We start from the raw sequence: 19,616 nt of genomic DNA, 5'->3' as shown, positions 1-19,616 counted from the left end.
GGTAGACCTAAGAGGAGGTTCATGGATGCAGTGGTGGAAGATATGAGAGTGGCTGGTGTGTCAGTAGAGGACACTCATGACAGGGCTAGATGGAGGAGTTTGATCCGCTGTTGCAACCCCTAAACGGGAAATGCAGAAAGAAAAAGAAGAAGTATTAACATAACACTGATACAACAAAAATTAAAACATGAGCTCAGCGACGCAATGCAGAAAAAAGTTTTTACATTAGCATGCTTTTTAATGGAGTTTTCGCTGAAATTTTAGTTCTTGCTAGACTAATTAGATTATTTTGTTGTGATTTATTCATTTGGCAATAAGGCAGTCATAAAAAAAGCCACAAACAACAAAGTTTTAATATTTCTTTACTTTACAGAATAAACTATCAGTTCAGTTATGCAATGTTTAGTGATGAAACAAAAAGATGGAATTAAAATCATTTTAAAAAGTTTTGTTATTTTGTAATTATTTTTAATTATACTGAAAATTATAGGTGAAAATAGCATTGGAACAATGTTATCATTCTGGACATATCTTTGATTTTTCTGAATATCTTAAAATTGAACTGAATCCATATTCTTTTTTTTTTATTGTTGTCTTGTATTACTTTCTGGCATGATTTACAGATATTTGCAAATCTTGTAATGCTAACCCAAAATATGCTGCTCACCTGATCTCCCATTGACTAGATTTAACTCTCAGGGCTGCAATTCGCTTAACAGTAGCTCCAATTCTGTCACCATTCCTTTCCATACATTGCTGCAAAGAAATGCCAGAAGAATTTTTTCTGAAAATGTGTTTTAAGCACAACCATTGCAGCCATAATGCTTTTGTTTTTGAACTGAGAAGTTGCATTATTGCTGAACATGTGTACTTCTTTGACTCGATCAGGAATAAAGTGAAGGATTTTGTCAATGTACGGTATAAATGAAGACTTTGTATGATCAGTTTAATCAGAAACTATGGAAAATGTTTTTAATTCAATGTTCCAGACTGCATGGGTCATGATAGAAACTTGTTTTTGGCCAAAATGAGCTAGTTGCAGTTCATTTTGATGGAAACACCTAGCATTTTCAGCCTAGTCAACTTGAATTACAGCAATTTCAGAATTAATACTCATTGAAACTTCCTTCAGTTTCTTAAAAATTATTAATTGGTTTTTCTTTAGAAATAAGTGTTTAACCAACTTATCACGCTTCGCTGATATGTGTTGAATGAGTTCTGGTACAGTAGACTTTTTTGAAATTTTTTCGATTTTTGCATATGTTTTAGTTTCAGCTTTTCTCCACTCATCCCAGGATCCTTTGAAACCAAATGTATTAACAGTTTGCAAGTGTTTATTGAACTGTTTCATACCTTTGTATGCAATGCATTTGTCATAGGTGCAATGTGTACGGTTCACAAACAAATTTATTTATCATTTCAGATCCAATTTTGATTGAAGACACTTAAATTAATTTTGTTAATGCATCTAAGACAAATCACATATTTTAATGCAAACTGCTAACACAAACATTATGCGGATATTTTGTAACTGATTTCACAATGCGTGGACAAAGGTCGGAAAATTTGCCGAGTGCAATATTTACGTGCTGATGCTTTTCCTTAAATAACTCGAAAGGTTCTTTTAGCGTAGAATATAAATGAAGTATATGAATATCGTTTGCTTTTCTGTCAGGTGTTTGAATTCAAGTGAAATCTTTTTTGTTTGGTGATATTTGGGAAACTTCTTCTTCATTATAAAAGTTTACAACTGCTAAAACATTGCTTTCATAAAGACCATACAGCTTTTGACATGCTTGAGCTAGACCCAAATTATCTTTTCAAGCAGAGCTATTTGAAGGAATAGAAAGAATTTTAGATTGTTTCTTCTTTGAAGTTGGTAGTGCTTTTAAAACTTTTTCCAATGCTTTTCCTCTTTGTTGAATGTTTTTAAAAGATGAGCTCACTCTTTGAGATTGATTTAAAAGTTTTTTATTTAGAGTGCAGCTTTTTACAACTCTTAATTTTGCTTTAGCAGTATAAGCTGCTTTTTTAATAGGCTTTTAATTTCTCTCGATATCTCTTAGATCTTACTCTGGACATTTCTTTCTTTTGAACAGCATTCCGAGACACATGAGCTTGGTATTCTGCATAATGTCTTTTTTTTACTTCTAATTTTGATTCCATTTCTTAAAAACTTACAACTTTATAAGAAAATGCCAACATAAATCCAATAATTTACAAATATTTACTACCCTTCACTATACTAAAATGCAAAATTTATTTGACCAAAATCCACAACAAAATCTGAACATTTGGATGATATTTTGACTTCCTTAACACGCTATTTTGTAAGTCGCTAATTATTCCGTTAATGGGTTCAGTGACACAACAGCTTTTAAACTATAACTATAAGTTAATAAAATGCTTTTTAACCAATTTTTTTTTAAACAGTGATATAAAGTTTCTAAAAAAGCCTCGCCTTATAGCCTAATTTCATTGTGATAATTAAACTTTTTCAGCTTCTAGTTCAGTGATGCAACTTAATTTTTGCAGATGTGTATGTGACAATAAAACACTTGAATTATTTTTAAAGAGTAAAAGTTTGTTTACCCAAAACATATATATAATCTCAAAGATTTCTAAACAAAAATATGGATATGTTTAGTTTAAAATGTTCCAATATCTTGGCCTCAAATTTTCTGCACTTTTTCGAATAATAAAAACAAAAAAAAAAACTGTTGACACTCATCAAATTTATCTACTTGGTTCAAATATTTTCTACTCAAAATTTATTTTAATAATTTTAAGGTGTTTAAATTACAATTAAAGAAAAAAAGTTTTTTGAAAAAAGTTTTTTGGCGACATGTTTTAACCAAATATCTTCCCCATTATCAACAAACCTACCAGAGTAACTCCCAAATTTACTACTGCTATTGAAAATACATTAACAAACTCAATACAAGATACTTCTTTAAAATCAGGAATAATAAAAACAGGTATTTTAGGTCAATTTCCAGTATCCTTCTCTTTGTTAAAAAATTCCACAAAAACTAATAATTCAAAAATCTTATGTTATAAAAGAATTATCAATGAAACATCTACTCAAAAATTTAAGGACTTGCTATTGGCAGCAAATTGGCAAAAGGTCTAACAAGAATGTAAACTAGGAAACACAAACTCTGTGTACATTTACTTTATAAATTTATTTATTCTACAATATAGTAAAAGTTTTCCAATTCAAGAGAAAGAATTAAATACAAAATATTTAAATTGTCCATGGATAACAAAAGAAATAAGAAAATCCTCAAAACAAAAACAAAAACAAAACGTAAAGTACTTAAAAAATAGAAGCAAAGTGAACCTATACTTCTACAAGTAATACAAAAACCTATTTGAAAAAATAAAAAAAGCCAATTTTTTTCTTATGATTTGATTATTCTAATCAAATCATAAGAAAAAATTTATCAAGTATTTAATTCATCAGTTACAACAGGTATTGTACCCGATAAACTAAAATTCTTTAAAAGTATACCAATCTATAAATCATGAGAAACCAATTTTTTAAACAATTATAGACCAATCTCAATCCTTTCGGTATTCTCAAAACTTCTAGATTGAATAATCTATAAATAAAATGAATATTTAAAAACTAACAAAATTATCAATAAAGGTCAATATGGTTTTTAAAAGCTACACTCAACTGAGCATGCAATCCTTGGCCTCTCAAATAGGATAAGTAGATCAATTTTAAAAAAAAAATTCTCATTAGGGATCTTTATTGATTTGTCAAATGCATTTGACACCATCATCTTTTTAACTAATTTTAATAACAAAAATGAAAAAGTATGGTATAAGAAATCAAGCTTTAAATTGGTTTAAAAACTGCCTTATAACAGACAACAGCGTTGTATTATAGATAGAAAAAGCAACTCAAATTTTCAAGAAACAAAATTTGGTGTACCCCAAAGTTCTACTCTTGCTCCTCTTTTGTTTCTTATTTATATAAACATCATTTACCATCCAATTTAATATCCAATTGCCTGTAATATCTTTTAAACTATAATGTTTGCCAACGATACAAACTTATTTTACTCATCAAAGACAATCGAAGACCTCTTTGAAAAAAGAAATGCTGAATATGGTGCTGCATGACGTATTATGGTCTCCATATGTTTAAATTATTTGATGGTCCACTCAACTTTATTTATTATGCCGATATTTTAAATAACAACTTATTACCATCAATTGATGCACTTTAGCAAAGTGTTCCGTTTATTTTTAAGCAAGACAATGTACCATGTCACAAAGCTAAAATTGTCTCTGAATGGTTCGAAAGCAAAAATATTGAGCGTCTAACTTGGCCATCAAATAGCCCAGATCTAAATTGCATTGAAAATCTGTAGAGTTGGCTTGATATAGAAATTGCCAAGAAAGCACCAAGGAGCCTTGAGGAGTTGTGCAATATTTTACTAAGAATACTTGAAAATGTTTCCAAACATATTTTAGAGAATTTAACAGATTCAATGCCAAATTTAATAATGAGTGCCTAAAAATTCATGGTAGAATTACGCTGTATTAGGTAAAAATTACAGTTTTTTGTTCTGTGGTTCTTAACTTTTTCACAATTTTTTCAAAATAAAAATTACTTATAAAACTGTAAATACATTTTTTTTTTTTATTTAAAAGTATTTGTCATTGTTATTATTTTTTTGTTTGCTTGCCTATTTTCTAAAATTTATTATTTTTTTACCAGAAAAGTATATTCCATTAAAAAAAAAAAAGTAAACTATGATTCGTTTTTTGGTGGTTCATAACATTTTCACAATACTGTATATATATATATATATATATATATATATATATATATATATATATATATATATATATATATATATATATATATATATATATATGTTTGTGTGTGTGTGTGTGTTAATGGTAATAGTAATTAAAAAAATAATTATAGGGATAAAGGGATAAACTTTAGAGAATAAGGGTTATCATAATTCAAATTTGACAATCAAAAAAGTACTTATTCTTATATTATTATTATTGTTATTCTTGTTATTATTGTTATTATTATTATCGTTATTATTATTATTACTAATGATTTTTTCTTATACATTTTTGAATTACAGTTATTGACGTATTTTTAAATCTGTAATAAAAATGTTAACAATTTTTTTTTTGTATAAAACAATCTGAGAAAATAAACTTAAAAAAGGTACATGTAGTCTATAGGATCTATACACTATATATTAAACATGATTCATTAAAAATTTGTATTTAACAACATAAAGAAACTACTATTTATTACATTTATTTTATAGGATAAACAAAGGAATTAAAATTCTTTATTTCTTAAAAAAAAAGTCACAAATATACTACATATTTTTATTTTTAAAAACATGCTAGCTAAAAAATCTAAAATTGCTGTTTTATGAGACAAGTTTGTATACTAAAATTTCCAACAGAAATTTCCTTGTTTTGAAATTTATTTCAAAATAAGGAAAGTTTCCGTTCTATTTTGTTAAATGGGTATTTTCCATACTAATAATGGAATATAATTCTGTAAAAGTACTGTAACTTTTAATGGTGTAGAAGATGTTTGTAATGAATTTAATTGATAACGAGGTAAATTGTTGTATTTTGATTGGTATTGGAATTTTTGGTTGCGGTTGTTTTGATAATATCATTTATTGTGTATACTTGTTTATCCATTTTGTTTAGAAGTAATAGTCAGTTTTGTTTTTTATTTAAATGTTGCTATTAAGTAACACAGATAAAATTGGTGGAAACAATCTAAGAATAAATAAGCTTTTAATCTAGTTTTAATTAAGTGTCCATCATTGTTGTCAATTCATTATGAAGTTTAATTAAATTTTCAGAGAACTGGCTTAGGTACAACAGCTAGTGCAATTAAAGAAAGCTTACTGTACCTAGTACCAATAATTTTTATACCCAACTATATGATGAACTTTTATGATTTAAGTCAATATACCAATAATAATGCAGCTAACTAATAAATATAATTACAACTAATTAATATAACTTGTAATGAGATGTTATCATAGCATCTTCATCATTTTTAAACAAGTCTGAGGATTTAATTTTGGGCATTGAAAAAAAACGGTCCTTGGTACACAAAGCTTCACCTATTATTTGGTGTAATGGGGTTTATTTATATATTTACCTGACTCTGCTTCCTTTAAATGCAAGTTCATCTAAAAAACAACTTTGCCTAATCCATGACATCATTTAGTTGAAATAGTTATATCCAATAAGCAAGTTTTATTTTTATGCTCTTGTAAATATCATTCATTAAGCATTACAGTTTTTTCATATAATCATGTAAAAATACTAATAACATCATACATCGTAAACGTGATATAAAACGTTTTCAATATTTTTTGAATATATATATATATATATATATATATATATATATATATATATATATATATATATATATATATACAACCCTTGGAATTTGGGTCAGCATTTGTCAATGCCGACCTTAAAGTGATTAAGGTCGGCACAAAATTGTCGACCTTGTTTTCTGTTACATGGTGAGACCTTTGTATCTATTTTTTTTTTGCCAACCTTTAAAATGATTGAGGTCGGCAAATTATTGCCCACATTATTTTTCTTAACTCCGAGTGTTGTATATATAAATACATACATATATATATATATATATATATATATATATATATATATATATATATATATATTTATATGTATATATATATATATATATATATATATATATATATATATATATATATATATATATATATATATATATATATATATATATATATATATATATATATATATATATATATATATATATATATATATATATATATATATATATATATATATAGGCCCCTGACTGATTATAACAGTATATATATATATATATATATATATATATATATATATATATATATATATATATATATATATATATATATATATATATATATATATATATATATATATATACTGTTATAATCAGTCAGGGGCTCAAAGAAGATAAGAATGATGCGTTTGGGTTAGGGTTATTATTAAAGCAAGTGAATGTACCATTTTGTTAAAATCAAAACTTTAATTGTTTTTTGATGAAATTGGTTCTTATATCAATTACTTCAGGACATTTGCTTAACAGTATTGCCAATTTTAAATTATTCATTTGCTTTTTATTAGCCCCTTTCAAAAAATATAAAATAATATTTAAGAAGAGCCATTAGAGAAATAAAAGAAGTTAGATATGAGCATATTATTCATTTAGTTATTGCAGAACTTTTATTTCAGTGAGGCAAACACTATTTCAATGGATCTCTATGGGCATTTTAAATGACTAATTGTGGTTTGACAAATCAATTACTCAGTGTACTGTTTGTGGCAGCCACCAAATGTGGCTAGATGGTGGCTAGCCAGTGTACCAATTTTTGGAAAATTATTAACTGGAAACTTAAAGTAGATCCCACTAATTGTCCTAAAAGTAACCATCGAGCAAAATTCAAATGCATATATAGATCCACTGCAAATCCACTTGTAAAAATGTTTGCTGGAAGTATATTTAAAATAAGTTGTTATTCTATATGAAAAGTAGCTAAAAGTGATTTTATGATGTCAAACAAATTACTAGACTTAGGCTCTGCAGTCTTATTTATTATCACAAGGCCTGATTTTTTTTATGACTATTAAGCGTGGTTAGTTTGTACATTGTTCCTAATAAATTCACTAAACTTAAAGCATTTTACATTTTTTAAAATTAATATGATGTATATTATTTGATTAAATTTTGAGTTTTGTTTTTTAGTATAAATGGATGAAGTCCTACAAAATCCAGAATTTAAAATTAAGTTGGCAGAGCTACTTGCTGAAGATTGGTTTGAGATTGGTATTTGCTTAAAAGTCAAAGAGCGTAGTTTAAACTCAATTAGAAGTGATTATATACTTTTTCATAAACAAAAGGACAAAGCATATGAAATGATAAAAAAATGGTTCAATTATGATGATAATCCCACGTTTAAAAAGTTAAAACTTGCCATTTTAAAAATTGAAAAAAAAGATTTATTGAAGGAGGTGAAGGACCTTGCAAGTACATTTTTTTTAAATTATTATTTGTATTATATAAATATTCCAGATTGTTGTTTGTCACTCTCATTATATGTTTATTTTTTGTTGTTATTTTAATTTCATCAAATTCTCTGCTTTCAGAAAAATTTGATTATGATGATGATGATGATGATGATGATGATGATGATGATGATGATGATGATGATGATGATGATGATGATGATGATGATGATGATGATGATGATGATGATGATCAGATTTGGACATAAAAGGCGTGCAATCGCGCTCCAATCTTGACCACGCATGTAATTGTTTTTTTTGAAAGCTTGATCACCGCTTTTTAGATAATTAAAAAAGCCCTGAAAAAAACCGACAAAGGAAAAACAAATTTAAACAGTCTCAACTATATAAAAAAAAAATAGAAATCTTAACAAAAGAGAAATAAAATTAAAAAAAAACCTCAAGCTTTAAAAAAAAAAACTAGTATAAATCTGAAAAACTAAAACTCTAATAGAAAAATATTTTTATTTATGTTTTGCAATTACATTGAAGTTGAACTTGTTGTTGGTATAACGAGTTTCCAACTGATTTTATTTATATTAGGAGAAAAGCAATTAAGTCTTTTGTTCTTTTTTTTTAATGTGTAAATAAAAATAGTTATATGATTCTTATTTATTTATTTATATATTTTTATATATCAATCAAAAAAAGAATATGTAAACAAATAGAAATAGTAATAATATAAACTAGCAGATAGCAACCCGTAATACGGGTTATGGGCGGTCTGTTACTTAATTCATAATGGCTGTTTTCCACAATTTAAAGTTTGGAATCCTTGACTAATACCCTTTTAGAAAAATGCCTTTAAATTAAAAAATTAAACCATCTGTAAAATTAAAATAAAAAGGACGTGGAGGGTAAAAATATATGAAATCATCCAGACCATGACACCCTTACGTCTCAGATTTTGTTTTATTTTTACACCACTTACAGTCCATATCAAAAAAATAATAACTGCGAAAATTTTAGTTAAAAATACCAATGGGTTCCAGAGATATCGTCACTTGAAATAATGCTGACTCAGCATTTTAGTGATTTTCTGAAGCGACTACAAAGCAACTTTGACATACAGTATCTTCATAATGGCTTGGGGAAATTTCCTAAAATTTGGTACTCTAATAGATTTTAACTTGAGAAATCCAAAAATAGCACTCTTAAGACTCGATTATCTCAAGAAATGCCTCATTTTTCCAATTTTGTTCAAAATTATTGACTTGTAAATTAGTGATTTTTGGAGGTAAAATGAAGACTGTGGCCCAAAATCCCAAGTAAAAAGTTTAATTGTATATCATTATTTCATCTTAGGTCTACTGAAAAAAATTAGATTCATCAATTGTCTCTCTAATACGTGATCAAAATTTGCATTTAAAAATGGTGTCTTTTTAGAAAAATTTAAAATTTGTAACAAAAGCAATTAAAATATTTTTTAAAACATTTATTTGAATAAAACATCAAATAGTGTCATTTATTGACTAGTTTAGGACATTTATAGTCATGGGCCAAGGGAGATACCCTCCCCTCCCACGGGAGGCCCCTACGCCCCTCCCCCAATCTCCCTAGATTTTTTTTTTTTTTTTTTTTTTTTTTTGCAAAAAAAGAATAAATAATGCAAAAACATACAATTTAATTTTAATTTTGAAAAAAAAAAATTTTCATTATTTCAAATTGGTGACTTAAAACCTCCTTTTATATAAAAAACAAACATAAGTTTTTTTTGTTCTTTTTAAAGGTATTTACTTGTTTGTATTTTCTTAAAGAATTACTTTTAATTTTATAGTTTTTATATTATTTTGTTAGGTAATAAATAATAAAAATAATTAATATGGAGAAATGTGACATTGGAAAAAGTCTTAACATTCATTGCCACAAAACTGGATTTTCAAGAAAACAAGGTTTTGTTCAATTTAAAGATCTTCCTTGTGAAAAACAAGAAGAAATAATATGGCAAGCAAATTTAAAAGAAAAATATAGTTCAATAAGAATTATATGTTCTTATCATGAGCAATTCTATGGAAAATATTTTGAGAGAAAAATTACAAAGTGTTGCAATCCTTTTGGAACACACAAGGAAAGTAAAAAAATTGCTATAAAAGGTAATCTTACCTTATTTACAACAGAATTGATATGGAAATTAAAATAAAACAATTTATTATTTATAAAATGTTTGATAATTTCAGTTATTTTAACCACGTAAAACTAAATTTGTTTTTTAGGTAATATGAAGATTTCCATAGACATGGCAAACTATTTGCAAAAAAATAATGTTTATGTAACCCCAGGTTGGAAATTCTGCAGTAAATGTTACAAAAAAGCAATAGAAACTGATGAAGATTTAAATTCACAGGAGGAATGGGAATCCAAAAGTGAGAAAAAAGTTAAGTTAGATACCACTATAGAATTGCTTGGAATTTCACCAGTCAAACTAAAAAGTCTTTCAAAACACAGCAAATTGCCTGTAGCAAAACAAAAGTTTGAGAACACTATTGAAAGAGTTGCAAAAATGGTCTCATTAGCATATAATATTAAATAAACTTTTTTAACAACAGAAATAAAAAGCCCCATTTTAAACAACAACATTAACAATGACCATGATCTAGACATTTTAATGTATGAAATAAAAAATAAAATTTCAGAGACTGACTCTTATTGCCATAAGGTGCAAATGTTAACACTCGCACCAAAATCATGGACACGTAAAAAGATATCAAGCTACTTTGAAGTGTCTGAGTATCTTGTTCGAACAGCAAGAAAAGTTAAAAATGAGAATGGAATTCTATCATTACCCGAAAAAAAACTGGAAACTCACTTTCACCAGAAACAGTTAATTTAGTGATTAACTTTTATCAAAGTGATGAATTTTCAAGAATGATGCCAGGAAAAAAAGATCATGTAAGTATTAAGAAAAACCAACATGTTCAAAAAAGATTAATGCTACTCAATCTTAATGAATTACATGTTGCATTTAAAAAAGACTACCCTAACGTCAAAGTCAGTTTGTCAAAATTTTGTACTCTTAAACCTAAATGGTGTATTACAACTAATGCGTCAGGTACCCACAATGTATGTGTTTGCATGCATCACCAAAATACAAAATTTCTCATTGATGCCATTAGGTGGAATAAAAGTTATAAAGATTTCATGGCATTGATTGTTTGCTCTCTTGAAAATGCAGATGTATGTTGCATCGATGTAACCAATGTCCTAGTATTGAAGTGTTAAAAAGTTTTTTAGTGCAGGAGTTTATGGACCATGAGCATGAAGAAGATGTAGTATTTAAGCAATGGCAGAGTACCGATCATACAACACTACTTTCACAGTCATTGCCACTAGATGAATTTAATGATTTATTATGTGACAGCATTGACAACCTTACCACTTATTCATATATTGCAAAAACACAAAGTAGATACTTAAAAAACTGTAAAAAAAATCTTAACCAAAACGAATGCTTAGTTTTAGGAGATTTTGCTGAAAACTATCAATATGTTGTTCAGGATGAGGTTCAAAGTTATCACTGGAGCAAAAGTCAATGCTCACTTTATACAATTGTACTTTATTTTATAGAGAACAAACTTCTCAAACATAAATCTTTTTGTTACCTTTCAGAAGATGTTGATCATGACACAGGATTTATTTACAAGACTCAGGAAGATATAACTAGATATATCAAAGAAAATCTACCTGATGTATCAAGAGTGAAATACTTCTTCAATGGTTGTGCAGCACAATTTAAAAATTTTAAAAATTTTATCAATCTTTGTCATCACAGTAAAGACTTTGATTTAAATGCTGAATGGGTATTTTTTCCTACCACTCATGGTAAATCCCCCTGTGATGGTATTGGTGGGACTGTTAAAAGAGTAGTATGTCAAGAAAGTCTAAAACAAATAACTACTGGGCAGATTTTAGATGTTAATTTAATGTACTCCTTTTGTAAAGCCAAGATAAATGGAATTTATTTTAAGTTATTTTCAAAAGAAGAAATTGATCAAACACAAGCACAATTAAAAAAAAGATATTTAGGTGGAAGAACAGTTCCTGGCACAAGGATGTATCATCATTTTATTCCAATTGCTCCAAACACTATAAGTTATAAAAAAATAAGTACTGATGCATGCACTGAAATATTTGATATCATTCCAAAAAGCAAACATTATGTAGATATTTCATTAAATATTAAAAAAATGGATTATATTGCATGTTTTTATGATGGATTTTGGTGGGTAGGGATTGCTGAAGATGTAAGTGAGCTTGATATAAAAGTCAGATTCATACATCCACATGGACCAGGTAAAAACTTCTTTTGGCCAATGAGAACTGATGAGTGTTGGGTGCTCAATTCTGAAGTTATATGTCTAATTTCTACACCGCGAACAATATCAGGTCGTACATACAACATATCTGATTTTGATTTGAAGAATATAAACTGTTGGTTACAAAAAAAAATTAATTATGTTTAAAATAATTTTGTTTTTATTTTATTTACCTATTTCGCATTTAAAATGTCTTTTATTTTTTTCAAATTCTTGAATTGTAGGCAGAGAAGGAGGGGTGGGGGTTTAAATAAATCACAAATCACTCCCATCTTATTATGTCAATGACTATATTAGTCTAAAACTACATAAAGATATTGATTGTCAAAATGTTTTAAAAACGTTTTAATATCTTTGGTTTTAAAATTTATGACTTAAAATCGTAAAAAGATCTTTGAAATAAGAGGTAAGTATTTATCGATTTGAAGTAACGCAAATAAACTGTTTCTCAAACTTAAACTGAAAAAATATGTTTTTAAAATGTATTTTAACAATCAACTATTATTTATTCATTTTATGTAAAAAAAAAAAATCTAGGGAGATGGGGGGCGGCGTGGGGGCCTCCCGTGGGAGGGGAGGGCATCTTCCTTGGCCCATGACTATAAATATCCTAAACTAGTCAATAAATAACACTATTTGATGTTTTATTCAAATAAATGTTTTACAAAATATTTTAATTGCTTTTGTTACAAAATTTAAATTTTTCTAAAAAGACACCATTTTTAAATGCAAATTTTGATCATGTATTAGAGAGACAATTGATGAATCTAATTTTTTTCAGTAGACCTAAGATGAAATAATGATATACAATTAAACTTTTTACTCGGGATTTTGGGCCACAGTCTTTATTTTACCTCCAAAAATCACTAATTTACAAGTCAATAATTTTGAACAAAATTGGAAAAATGAGGCATTTCTTGAGATAATCGAGTCTTAAGTGTGCTATTTTTGGATTCCTCAAGTTAAAATCTATTAGAGTACCAAATTTTAGGAAACTTCCCCAAGCCATTATGAAGATACTGTATGTCAAAGTTGCTTTGTAGTCGCTTCAGAAAATCACTAAAATGCTGAGTCAGCATTATTTCAAGTGACGATATTTCTGGAACCCATTGGTATTTTTAACTAAAATTTTCACAGTTATTATTTTTTTGATATGGACTGCAAGTGGTGTAAAAATAAACAAATTCTGAGACGTAAGGGTGTCGAAAATTATTTTTTTTGGATGATTTCATATATTTTTACCCTGGAGGCAAATAATTTGCCTATTATTTAACGTTATTTGAGTAATTTACAACTGACATAAATCATATCAGTGTAAGGCAGAACCATTTTCCTCGACATTACCAAGTTTAACACAATACGTTTTTAGTTACTGAAACAAAATAATAACATTTCATCACGCTTTAAATTGACGAAAAAGTGAAGCTAAATTCTTGTTATATTTTTTATAACATGAACTTTAATTAATAAGATTACCATAAAGTGAACGTAAATTATACATGAGTTGATGCAATCCCCTTGATACGTTTCTTTAAAAAAGGAAATTGTCTTTAAAACGTTAAATGCACACAACTAAATAAATTTATTTTAAATAACTAAGCAATTGAGTACAAAAACGTTTCAAACAAAAAAAAGTTAATTTACAATCAAACATGTGCATAACAAATTTTTTAAAAAATGTAAACTTTGATCTTTTATATTGCATTAACGCGTTATATTACAAACCTAAAATAAAAATTGTAACAGATGAGTAGACATAAAAGGGGAAAAAAAGCAAAAAAACCGGAAAACAATTTACCTGCTTTTCGGTAGTCTGTTGTCATACTTGTTGCTGTCATGATGCAGCATTGTCGGTGTTGTTTTATGACGTTATATCATGTTGGCTTTTAGTAAACTTTAGTTTAATTTAAAAGACATTACAATAGATTTAAAATATTTTAATTAAAAAGCAAAATAATAAATGCTTCAAGGAGCCTAACTAAAAACATTAAAGATAAAAAATAAAATTGAGATATAAATAAATTGCATTTATATAGCTAAACATATTGTCTTGACTTAAAGTAAATTTTAAAAGCAGTGAGTTTAATAAATTAAATTACCAATTAATTATTTTTAACAATAGAATGTAGCATCATATTATGATGATTGGCTAATGAGTCAATTTAACTATATTTAAGTTTAATTGGTGAAAAACATATAAAGTTTTAATTAAAAAAGACAAAAACAAACCAAATATACAACAATATATTGTTAAAAAAAAATACAAACTAAAATGAAAATATTACAAAATTAAAAAAAATTTAAAAAAAATCACCGAAGAAAAAGCAGCAACAAAAAAGTTATAAATATCTTCACTGATAGAAGACATTTACATTTTGGTTGCTTTTTTTTCTTCGGTGTATCCCAAGACCCCGGTATGGATGAGCCCTCCCTTTAAAGAATGGCTCGTGATTAATTTGTTCGTTTATTAAAACGAACAAATTAATCACGAGCGAACAAAAGTATTTGTACAAATATTTAACAGCCTTAACTGACATGCTAGCTTCAACATTAATGTGAGTTTGATATTTCTTTGATAACCATGGATTGTAAGGTACCACCCAGCGGTTATCTACATTGTTACCTTTTATATTGATAACAAAACCATTATCACAACGTCTATAGCGTGGATAACCATTATGAACTGCTACTGTGTTAGCATTAAATTCTTTAGGATAGTTTTTGCTGCGCACCCCATCTTTTATGCAGAAAGAATTTGGATTCAGTATGCCACATGGACTGTGAATCATGTGAGTTTTAACAACGTCATAAAGGTCTCAATTAACAATCAGATCTGGAATTTCTGCAGATATTAAATTATTGATATCATGTGCTGGTTCAATCTTATCATCATTTGCAAAGTGAAGTAAAATCTGAAGATGTGGCAAGCCACGCTTTTGAAACTCAAAAGCCTAAACAACTTTCCCTAATACACCGTGCTCAAAAATGTCATTGAGAAGGTTATTTAATTTGAGTTTAAATACTCGAATAACCAAGTCAGGTCTATCCTTTGCTGTCTGACCTGGATATAAATTTTCAGTTATCTCGCGCCATCTCGCGAAACAGTTTGTTTTGGTTATTTCTGATGAAAGCAAGGCGTTGGCCTTCAATTTTAACATACGCATCAACAGCATATTGCTGAAACAGTTTTTTGCCATAAAAGAATGAAGAAAAAATTTGTTTAACTAAATGTTTATAATTGTAATACTGAGATAATGTAACATGATTTCTAACCAATATAGCACGTTCAGGGTCGTGAACCAATTGATTATGCCAACCAGTGATGCTGGTTAGCATAATCAATTGATGTGATGCTCTTGGAAAAAATAGAGGACAAACCATAGGATCTAAGTTGGCAGAAATACTTGATTTTTTTTTTTTTTTTTTTTTTTTTTTTTGTTAACTCACCTCCCCAAGGCCCAGAAGGCCACTACAGACGAAGAGGCTACTTAATTGTGGTTATAACCCTCTCTCAACTCTTTAACTCTGAAACACGAAACTTGACAAACAAGGTCGCTGCGCGGAGAAACAAGTATATAGTTTTAATAGGATGATATAGTTTTAATAGGACGACCTCTTGGGTAAATAGCACCTTCCTTGGAAGTAGGTGGAGCACCATCTTGGCCAACAAATACAACTGCAACATCACCATGTGAAGAGAGATTATAGATACGTCTATCTTGCCTTTCAAGTAAAGACACTTTTACAACTGAGACTGAGCGACCTTCTATAGCTGCTTGGCGAGTTTCTTCATCCTTCACTTCAGCTATGTTTTTTAAATGCAGGAATAATTGGGTTCTCTTCACTAATAATATTTTGCAATAGAAACATTAAATCATTTAAGCAAAGATCATTACCACATTGTCGCATTCTAAAATTTACTTTTGCAAGTGGATCATATATAGTATAGTTGACAATATGTCAGCAGAACATCTTGATTTCACCTAAAATTACCTATACAATGAAAAACTTGACCACATATTCTAAAACACGGTGGCCCATGATTCATGGGTTGAACTACATTAGCTATAAATGAAGTAAAAAAAAGACAGGGATAATAATTTTTAATCTATTTTAAAAAATTCAGGTTGTCATTTCCATCTGCATAATTTCCTTTATATAAATCTTGTGGAAATGGTGAAGATTGCGAAAAAACTACCTTTCCATTATGGCAACATAAAAAATGTGTTTCATCAGGAAATTTCTTAGCACCACAATGCTGACAAATATAATTCATTTCTCCTAAATAATTGTAATCTGGAATAGTATTACTTCTTGCTATACAATGCATTCTTTCGTATCTAGCAGCATATCTAGTATTTTGTTGACTATTAATTTCATCTTGCCTAAGTCCAATCTCTATTGTATTTCTGTAACAATTATTTTCAACTGGCATAACCAAGCTCTCCTCATTTGGGTTTGAATTGTTTGCTGCTTGCCGAGCAGCATATTTAGCATTTTGTCAATTATTGATTTCATCTCGCATAAGCCTATCACTTTCATTTCTGCAACGATTAACTTGCCTATTAACATAAAATAAACTATACAATAATCTTATGACTTTAAAAAAATATATATATCAGGTAGGAGATGTTTAGAAAAAAATTAGCTTTGCAAATAATTAAAAAAAAAATTATTCAAAACATGCAATTCTAATAGTAAACATACTGCTAACGAAGAAAAATTTTTAAAAAAAATTGTTAACCCTTGTTTGCAAACTTAAATATTATTTTTTCAAAAAAATTATTTGTTAACGTTTTTAAAAAATTCACAAGTCTTTACAATATTTTGTTCTTCAATTACCACATAAATTCATCATCTAATAAATCTAAAATAACAAATGTAGCAAGTAAGTAAGTAAGAAAAACATTACAAACAAAAAATGAAATTCAATGTACCTTATAGAGAAAAGCTGTTGTGATTTCCCAGAGTAGTAGTTGTAAAATATTATTATTTCATGTTAGCTTTTACAAAATAATTTATGCTGGAACATCATGATTCCAAAATATTTATAGCAAAATCATGTAGTAAACAGCACTAAAGACAAAAAATCAAATTGATATAAAACAAATTGTATATATGGCAAAATAATTTGTATTGGCTTTTAGTGAATGATTAAAAGCAGTGATTTTTAATAAAATTACCTATTACCATTTTAAACAATAGACACCAACAATAAGATAAGCCAAATGTCTATCAACTAAAAAGATAACAAAAAAACATTGCAGCAACAACATACAACAATAGCACTCACCATAAATAATATAATATGTATATAACATAGCTTAAGTAACATAACATTCATATATAACAGAACATAATTAACAATATTAAGCAAAATGTTATTAGAATACATTATTATGCGTTTTTAGAATAATTAATAATAATACACACTATAAGTTAATATAATATGTATATAACATAACTTAAGTAAGATAATATTCATTATAACAGAACATAAGTAACAACATTAAGCAAAATGGTATTAAAATACATTATTATGTATTTTTAGAATAATTAATAATAAAGGCTTGAAATTAGCTAGACCTAAAGCTGTAATAGTTTGACACTAAACATTATCATGTAACCCTCTGTTATAAGTACATCACTTGGCTGGCAAAGTTGACAAATCTTGCTCTACACATTTACCAAGTCACAGCACTTTGAAAACACAGAAACAACATAATATAAACATATGTACCAACTTTAAACACAATAAATATATTTAAATATGTATATAAGGTTAAATATATACCTCATACACATATTTAAACACATTTTTAAAAACAATTATATAACACACTTTAACACATACACAAACAATAAAAAAACACTTTACATTATTTTAAAAACACATTGATAAAACAACTATAAAGCACTTATTACCACATTCACATATTAAAAATACATATTAAAAAAGCATAAATACAAACAATAATCGTGTGCAAACAAAAAATTTTAAAAGATTCAAAGTAAACAAAATATATATTTACAAACAATACTCTTTACCTTCTTTTTTTTTTTTTATATAAGAGCTGTAATCTTCATAACAAAATTTAACCTTTACATACAGTAACATGTGACATGCCATGTCAGTGTTGGCACAAAATTTTAATTTTAATTTTTCTAAATTTTCTAAAAAAGAACAAAAATAGTTAATAGCATGACATAAATTTCAAAGTAGTAATAATCATTTTATGGATATTAGTATAAATTTAAATAACGTCTATACCCCTATTTTCCTTTTAAAAACTAAAATAATAAAAATAAAACTGCTAAAAGAAAAACTAAAACAAACAAAATATAAACGATTTAAAAAATTAAAATCCTTTCTACTTTAAATCCTTTCTACTTCATCTAATAAAAATTTAAATCCTTTCTACTTTATCAAATAAAAATGTATATATAACTATTTTATATACTTTCTTCAATTATAAAATGATCTTAACGATAATTATTTACTTTAGTATGATTCTTTATGTAATATATCTAAACTAATAATTAAATTCTAAAAGGAAAAAAGTTTTAACTCGCTTAAGAGATCTTTCTCTAATGACTGCATGCATTTTGAAAACCCGCTCTTTCAAAGCCTAGTAACTAATGAAACGACGTTAAACGTTAAACGTTTCTGTAGCAATTATATTATAGATAATTTTAATTAAACATTAAAAAAAATAAAAATATTTTTTTTAAGTTTTCCTAATACAGTTATTAACCTTTTAAAACCAACGCGACAAACTATAAAACTTTTATCTTTTCTAATGTTTTTATAATTTTAGGCAAACTCTTTTAAATGAAAAAAAATCTTGTTATCATTTAATAAAAAACTTTTTTTAAATCATCAAAAACTATTTATAAAAAAAGTTTATTGAAATGCATTTGTTGTCGTCATTGTTTATTATATTAAGAATACAAATTGTTTTAAAAGTATTACACTCATCATTAAAAAATACTTTTGAAATAAGTTTATTTTAATATTCTATGATAATTTATGTAATGGTGTTTTAAAACTTTATTTTAAAGCATTTAGCTTAGTGTAAATAAATTTTGTTAGAAATTATACATAGCATAACAAAAAAAAAAAAAAAAAAGAATTAAAAAAAAAGAATAACCGTGTTATGTTTTTGAATA

At 27.0% G+C, this 19,616-nt stretch overlaps 2 protein-coding genes across 3 annotated transcripts in view; both read left to right on the top strand.

Annotated features, from left to right (window-relative positions):
- LOC136075568 (uncharacterized) overlaps positions 1–19,616 on the top strand; it is a 41,456-nt gene that overhangs the window by 3,318 nt on the left and 18,522 nt on the right. For both annotated transcript variants that reach the window (XM_065789087.1, XM_065789086.1), the window contains exon 2: positions 7,814–8,095. In XM_065789087.1, coding sequence (XP_065645159.1) covers positions 7,819–8,095 — 277 coding nt within the window. In that variant the 5' untranslated portion in view covers positions 7,814–7,818. The remainder of the gene's footprint in view (positions 1–7,813; positions 8,096–19,616) is intronic.
- On the top strand, positions 9,929–14,707 carry LOC136075567 (uncharacterized). Its single transcript, XM_065789085.1, has 2 exons — positions 9,929–10,226; positions 10,347–14,707. Exon 2 carries the CDS (start codon positions 11,310–11,312, stop codon positions 12,591–12,593), a length of 1,284 nt encoding a protein of 427 aa, XP_065645157.1. The 5' UTR covers positions 9,929–10,226; positions 10,347–11,309; the 3' UTR covers positions 12,594–14,707.

Source organism: Hydra vulgaris, chromosome 01 (genome assembly GCF_038396675.1).
Source record: "Hydra vulgaris chromosome 01, alternate assembly HydraT2T_AEP".
NCBI lineage: Eukaryota > Metazoa > Cnidaria > Hydrozoa > Anthoathecata > Hydridae > Hydra > Hydra vulgaris.
This window is presented reverse-complemented; position numbering and strand designations above follow the sequence as displayed.

Excerpts from the sequence above, each read along its gene's own strand:
- LOC136075567 (XM_065789085.1), top strand. The coding sequence starts at position 11,310 with ATGTTGCATCGATGTAACCAATGTCCTAGTATTGAAGTGTTAAAAAGT.